This window comes from Centroberyx gerrardi, chromosome 6 (genome assembly GCF_048128805.1).
Source record: "Centroberyx gerrardi isolate f3 chromosome 6, fCenGer3.hap1.cur.20231027, whole genome shotgun sequence".
Lineage (NCBI taxonomy): Eukaryota > Metazoa > Chordata > Actinopteri > Beryciformes > Berycidae > Centroberyx > Centroberyx gerrardi.
The window spans coordinates 21,619,059-21,625,551 of NC_136002.1; the positions used below are offsets into that span (position 1 = coordinate 21,619,059).

Sequence of the window (6,493 nt, forward strand, 5' to 3'; positions counted from 1 at the left end):
ACAACAGCTTGAGTTGGAATGACACATATTTGTGACTGTCTCTTTCTCTCTCTCTCTCTCTCTGCTTTCTGTGTGTGTGTGTGTGTGTGTGTGTGTGTGTGTGTGTTTGTGTGGCCACATGTGGTCATCAGATGGATGAGATGATTGCTGACATCCGGGAAGTGTTCATTAGTCATCTTGATGACCTGACCTGGATGGATGCAGACACCAAGAAAGCAGCTGAGGAGAAGGTATCAGTCTTCATAATCGTCATACATATTATAATGAACTGTCTATTGAATTGTATTGTATTGTATTCCATTGTAGTGAAGATGTGTTACTGACCATGAGGTTTATCAACTCTCCTCTTGTCTTTCTGCAGGCCCGGGCTATCCGCGAACGGATAGGCTATTCTGACAACATCATGAATGACCAATACCTTAACAATGAGTACAAAGATGTGAGTGTCTAAAAGACATAATTATAGGATATTTTTCAGTGGATTCATTTGACAGGGTACAGTGCAGGTTCACTGCAGCTGCATATCAGTTCTATGAAAACATCTCAGTGAAATTCCGACTCTATGAGTTTTCCCAGAGAATATATGACCTGGTGTTGATAGCTTTCATCATGGCTAATCCTCCTGTTTCTCTGGCTGTGTGTCGGTGTTAGCTGAGCTACAGTGCAGAGGAGTACTTTGAAAACATCCTACAGAACCTGGAGTATGTGCAGAAGAAACGCCTGCGGAAACTCCGAGTCAAAGTCAACAAAGAGGAGTAAGATTTCCCTTAGACAGTATTTTATTGTTGCTCAAGAAGCAGGCTTATTCCAGATGTGTATTTAAACTCACAATGTTAAGTAGATAAGTCATAGCCAATGACTTATTTTCTTGTGATACTAGTGTGACACACAACCCTGCATTTAGCACAGTGCATTCACATTCTCCCACACAAACTCCCACAACACTTCAGCCTTCCACTCAGCACAGCGGCAATGATAGGAATGCTAATATTAGAGTGGTTATTATTAACCACAGGTTAATTATGAAGTCTTCCATCAAATTCAAATGTGCTGTGCTATAGATCCCCTTCCCATGCTTAATCACTCCCTCCCTCTCTTTCTCCCAGGTGGGTAACTGGGGCTGCCATTGTCAACGCCTTCTACTCATCCAGCAAAAACCAAATAGGTAATTTGCACATTCACTTGCTCACACAGAGATGCATACAAGCATTTAAAGTCATGGATACCCCCCTATATTAGCTGAAGTTTTGCAAAGCCTAACTAAGCATAACCAAAGTTTTCTCCTGGTGTCAGTGTTCCCAGCAGGAATCCTTCAGCCTCCCTTCTTCAGCAAAGGCCAGTCCAAGTCTCTCAACTACGGCGGCATCGGCATGGTAATCGGTCATGAGATCACGCACGGCTTTGATGACAATGGTACATTTTTTCTTCACTGCGCTCTCTACTCTTCCCAGAGGCAGTTTTGACTGATTGCGTTCTGCTTTGATAGAAATCAATTTCCTTCTCTGTAATTGGTAACACTGTTAACAAAAGTGTGTTGAAGCACCATTTCCGCCTGCGATATAGCCGCCACCTCAGATGGCACCTCATACAGCACTCATTTTGGTTGTGTAATGTGAAGTTTTTACTTTTAATCTCAGAGATGTCAAGGTCCTTTTTGTGTTGGACTGAGATCCAATACTGCAAAGCACCCAGAAACATAAAATGGAAAAGACAGAAATGGAACAGAAACATGTAATTGACACCAGTGTAACAGGTAATTATTGCTAAATGATCAAATAATTTCAAATAGCCCATGTGTTTGCCCTGTTTACTAGGTCGTAACTATGATAAGGATGGTGACCTGAAGGACTGGTGGACAGCAGACTCCACTCACAGGTTCCTGGAGCTGTCAAAGTGCATGGTGGATCAGTATGCCAACTTCTCCTGGGACTTGGCCAATGGACTTCATGTAGGTCCTGGTAGTCTTTCTCCCTGCCTCTCCTTTTCTACTTTCTTCTCCTTTCCTCCTCTTTAAATAAGCTTCGCAATAACAGTTTTCGCCTGCTATTTCTCAAGTACTATCCCAAATCTTTAATTTTGCTTTTTGTTTCAATTCTTTTCTTTCTTCTTACCCTCCTGATCTTTTCCATTCCTCCTCCACCGTCTTTCCTCCAGCTTTGCCGCCTCATCTCATCTCTGTTTCAGGTTTCTTCATACTTTGTGTTGACATATCAAACCCTCTCCCGCCTTTGTCTCTCTTTCTCTGTCCTATTGCTTTGAACAATTGCTCTTTTATCCTCTGGGTAAAGGATTCCCTGTAGCCCAAAGAGTAATAAATGTTTTTCCTGGAATCATCTATGATTTGCTCTAATACAGAAAAAAAATTACAGTTTCTCCCTGCCTATCTCTCTGTCTCTGTCTGTGTCCTCTCTCTGATTCCCCTTTGTAGTTAAATGGGAACAACACGCTGGGAGAGAACATTGCTGACAATGGAGGGATACGGCAAGCATATCAGGTAAAGATCCTCACTAAAAAAGAATGAAACTCATATTTAATGATTACTAATGTTCTTAGTCAAAGAGCTCTGCCCTACAGATGAGGAAGGGATTAGTCAGTGGTGTGTAATTGTCATGTGCTATCGGTAACATTAATAGTTGTGTCACCTTGACAGACCAGTGACTGGCCCATTAATCGTACTTACACAACAATGAAGGATATGGCGTTGTAAATGAGTGTCAATTTTCCACTAATGTTGCAAGAGAAAAGGCGTAGCCCCAGAAAACTAAATCCTAACATATTTTAGGAAGATGTAAAGTATTAAACAGTACATCCTCATTTTCTTCGCTCTTTTAAGGACAGTAGGGAGGGGGCATTTGGTTTTGTTGAGGAATGACAAGATCAGCAACAGCAACATTTTAGTGTTACATACCAACAGAAAGATCGTGACAAGCAGTGATAAGCAGCTTGACAGTGTGTAACTGTCTTTTCTGTCCATAAACGCCTAGTTAACAAGGTGAAATGAACATCATTCAAATGATGAAATATAGTCTTGAATTGCACATTGTACATAATATCTTACCGCTGTGATTGCTGTTCTCAAGCTCAATTATGTTTCAAAAGTTGTAGCATTAAATTGTGGGTTGGCACTTGTCCCGATACACACTGTTCTCTCTGTTGGAATGAACTTAATGCTCAATTCCATGCAAGTCACTGTCAATTTAATGTGGCCTTTCTTATTGTCGAATGTACTTACCTAGTAGAACTTCACTCAAAACCTTTTCAAAATCATAAACCAGTGGTAATTTTGGCATACAAGTGATCCAATAGGGTACATATTTTGGCAAGGTTGACAGGTTTACTTAAACAACTCAAGTCAATTTTAGATCCATTTTATATCATTTTTGAGAATCTTGAGCTATGATGACAACTCTCATCTCGTGTTGTTACTGCAGGCCTACAAGAACTATGTGAGCAAACATGGACAGGAGCCTCCACTGCCTGGCATTGACCTTTCCCATGATCAACTCTTCTTTCTAAACTTCGCTCAGGTAGTGGATGGATGGTTGAATGGATGGATTGAAAATAGTGCAGCATTAGATGAAAGTTATTGTTTCAATGCACTAGGCTACATCTTGATCTCTGTCTTTTCCAGGTGTGGTGTGGAACCCACCGACCAGAGCAAGCTGTGAACTCCATCAAAGTAGACGTACACAGTCCAGGGAAGTTCAGGTAGGTTCAAACCATTGTTTTCCTATAGAAGAGAAGATACAAAGAGCGCTGCACTGTCCATAAAAAATGAAGTTGCTGCTGTCGAAGAAGGTGCTCTTGGAAACCAGGGAGTTAGGTCATGAAAAGAGATAGATCATGGCTTCTAGTGCAGGAACATGCAAAATGTAAATGTAAAAAAAGGGCCCATTCTCAAAAAAGGCACCAAGGCACACTTTTTGCAGCGAAAAAAAAAATACTGCAAAGCCTTTATTGTATTGGTTTACCACTGACGTGTTTCAGCTAACATGCCTACGTACCCTCATGAGGGCATGTAAGCCAAAACTTTTTTTACATTTTTACATTTTGCATGTTCCTGCACTAGAGGCCATGATCTATCTCTTTTTATCATCGTTTTTCCTTTGCATCAATCAATCTTGTGCTCAGTGCAAATAATTTAGAGAAGCCATTATCAAACAAATGCATTGACTTTATAAAACCTCAATGAAATGCCATGCCTAAAAAAAAATGTCATGTAAACTTTTGAGAGTGAACAAACCCTTTAACCCCAACAAACTAATCTCTCTGTGTGCCGCGCAGGGTACTGGGCTCCCTTCAGAATTTCCCGGAGTTCGCCAAAGCATTCAGCTGCAGGAAGAACAGCTACATGGTCCCCGACAACATCTGCCGTGTGTGGTGATCCACAGGCCTCTGGGATGGGGGTTGTGGAGGCTGGGGTTAGTCCCCGTCCCCTACCTTTCCCCCTGACTGTCGGAGCACTCGTGTAGGCCAGGGAGGTCGGAAGCTCCCCTTAGCTCTCTACTGGATGGACCAGCGCTGGTAGACTGACACTGCAGTACGCACTTCCTCAGAAGACAGCAGTGGACTGTACCCTCATGGACGGACAGAGTTCTGTCTCTCCGACTCACTGATACTGTAGTTCATTCAATCAGCCTGATTATACTGCTTCTCACTGGATCCAATCACACCTGGTCACGAGCTGCAAATATGTATGTGTTTTTATATTTCTTTCCATCCTTCTTGTTTTACTCATGATTTTGTGTGTGTGCGTGTGTGTGTGTGTGTGCGTGTGTGTGTGTTTCAGTCAAAATAGAAGCAGTTGGCAAGAGAGAAGCAGACAGACAAATGTGCACAAACATACCGGCATACAAATACGTACACCACGCACCCACACACACCCACCCACACTCACACACAAACGCACCCACACCTTTGCACACACAACACACACACACACACAAACACACACACAGAATGAACTGGGCTGAACCACTCTACTGTATGTGTGACTGAGCTGTATGCCTCTCATAAATCTCAGTTGTTTTCAACCTTCATCTGCACACTGATACACTATAACATACTCTCAGCGTACTCTTGATGAATACATAGTACACAGTAATTGGCAGAATTACATTATGTTAATTATTATTTTTATATATACATATATATAGTTGTATATTTAAGAAAATCATAATTTATTTTGCTGAATAAACCGATAAGTATAACCGTCACCACATATTATACAACACTGTTGAATATTTAATGTTGAATCTTAATTGTAGTTGACAGGCGGCTGCTGTTCATGTCCAAAAGAACAGTATGAACCAAAATGAAGTTTTTGCCTTTAACTGGTCACAAATCATGAAGCTGACAATCGACCGACACCAGACATACGTACCGTTTTTTACACTTTCACTGAGCCACGTGTGTTTCTGTGCGTCTGTGTGTATTACAGTCTTTGTATGTCAGTATGATCGCTGCTGATCTGTCGTGCTCCTGTGTGTGTGTGTTTGTGTATGCATGAGAGTACAAATGACAAGAAAATGGCAAGCTGCGGTTTGTCAATATCATTTCTCAGTTTGATCTTGGTTTAATCACATCAAGTGCACCGTATTACCCACTACACATATTTTTTGATTTTCTCTTACACACTGAAGCACGAGCCAAATGACATGATCTTATCATAATTAATGCTGTCTAAAGAATGTTTATCTTTTTAACTGTGGACTGAATCCTTGCTTGAGCTGGAATGTCACATACGTTTCAAAGTGCATGCATTTTTCTGAATGCAATTTGACGGTTGTCTGTATCAAGTCAGTGGACCTCAAGCAAGGACTCGTCATTTGTATTGCTTTATTTTATATGTTAAAATGTAATTGATGCTGTGATACAAGTGCTTGGTTTATACAAGGCCATTAATTGTGTGAAATTTTTGTCTTTGCCTTTTATATGGAAATCAGTACCACGAATGATGTGCCATGATCAAGTAAATCACTGCTTCAGACTGTATACAACACCCTCCACCTCCACCTTTATGTACCATTGTTTCTTCTTGTTTTGTTCTTATCACTGTGCAAGCTTTCTGTCTCTCTCTCTCCCTCTGTCTCTCTCGCTCTCTCTTGCTCGCTCGTTCCCTCAGTCTCTTCCTTTCTTTCTCCTCCCTCTCTCCCTTTCTCACACACTCACACTCCACCTGTAGAAAGACAGACAGATATACCTCAGTTGCCTGTATTTAGATACTTTGTAATAATGACATTGATATCAAGCATCTTGAGGAGCAAATTTTTTTTTGCTTTCAAAATAAAACTTTAAATAAAATGCTGTGTCAGTGGAGTCATGCTGTTTTGTGTTTGTTGTGTGTGTGTGTGTGTGTGTGTGTGTGTGTGTGTGTGTGTGTGTACATAATTCATTAATTATTATTTATTTTTATTTTTTTTGGGGGGGGGGGGGGGTTACATGGGGGGTTTCTTTATATACAGTGATTCCTTGATCAATGACTCAAGGCTGT

At 41.0% G+C, this 6,493-nt stretch overlaps 1 protein-coding gene across 2 annotated transcripts in view; it reads left to right on the top strand.

The window, feature by feature from the left end:
* The window catches only part of LOC139933552 (neprilysin-like), a 33,203-nt gene extending 26,929 nt beyond the window's left edge, over positions 1 to 6,274 (top strand). For both annotated transcript variants that reach the window (XM_071927671.2, XM_071927679.2), the window contains exons 14-23: positions 132 to 230; positions 362 to 439; positions 652 to 755; positions 1,107 to 1,165; positions 1,294 to 1,413; positions 1,815 to 1,948; positions 2,429 to 2,494; positions 3,432 to 3,527; positions 3,632 to 3,708; positions 4,285 to 6,274. In XM_071927671.2, the coding sequence (XP_071783772.1) occupies positions 132 to 230; positions 362 to 439; positions 652 to 755; positions 1,107 to 1,165; positions 1,294 to 1,413; positions 1,815 to 1,948; positions 2,429 to 2,494; positions 3,432 to 3,527; positions 3,632 to 3,708; positions 4,285 to 4,384 (933 nt within the window). In that variant the 3' untranslated portion in view covers positions 4,385 to 6,274. The remainder of the gene's footprint in view (positions 1 to 131; positions 231 to 361; positions 440 to 651; positions 756 to 1,106; positions 1,166 to 1,293; positions 1,414 to 1,814; positions 1,949 to 2,428; positions 2,495 to 3,431; positions 3,528 to 3,631; positions 3,709 to 4,284) is intronic.
* Positions 6,275 to 6,493: the final 219 nt, after the last annotated feature.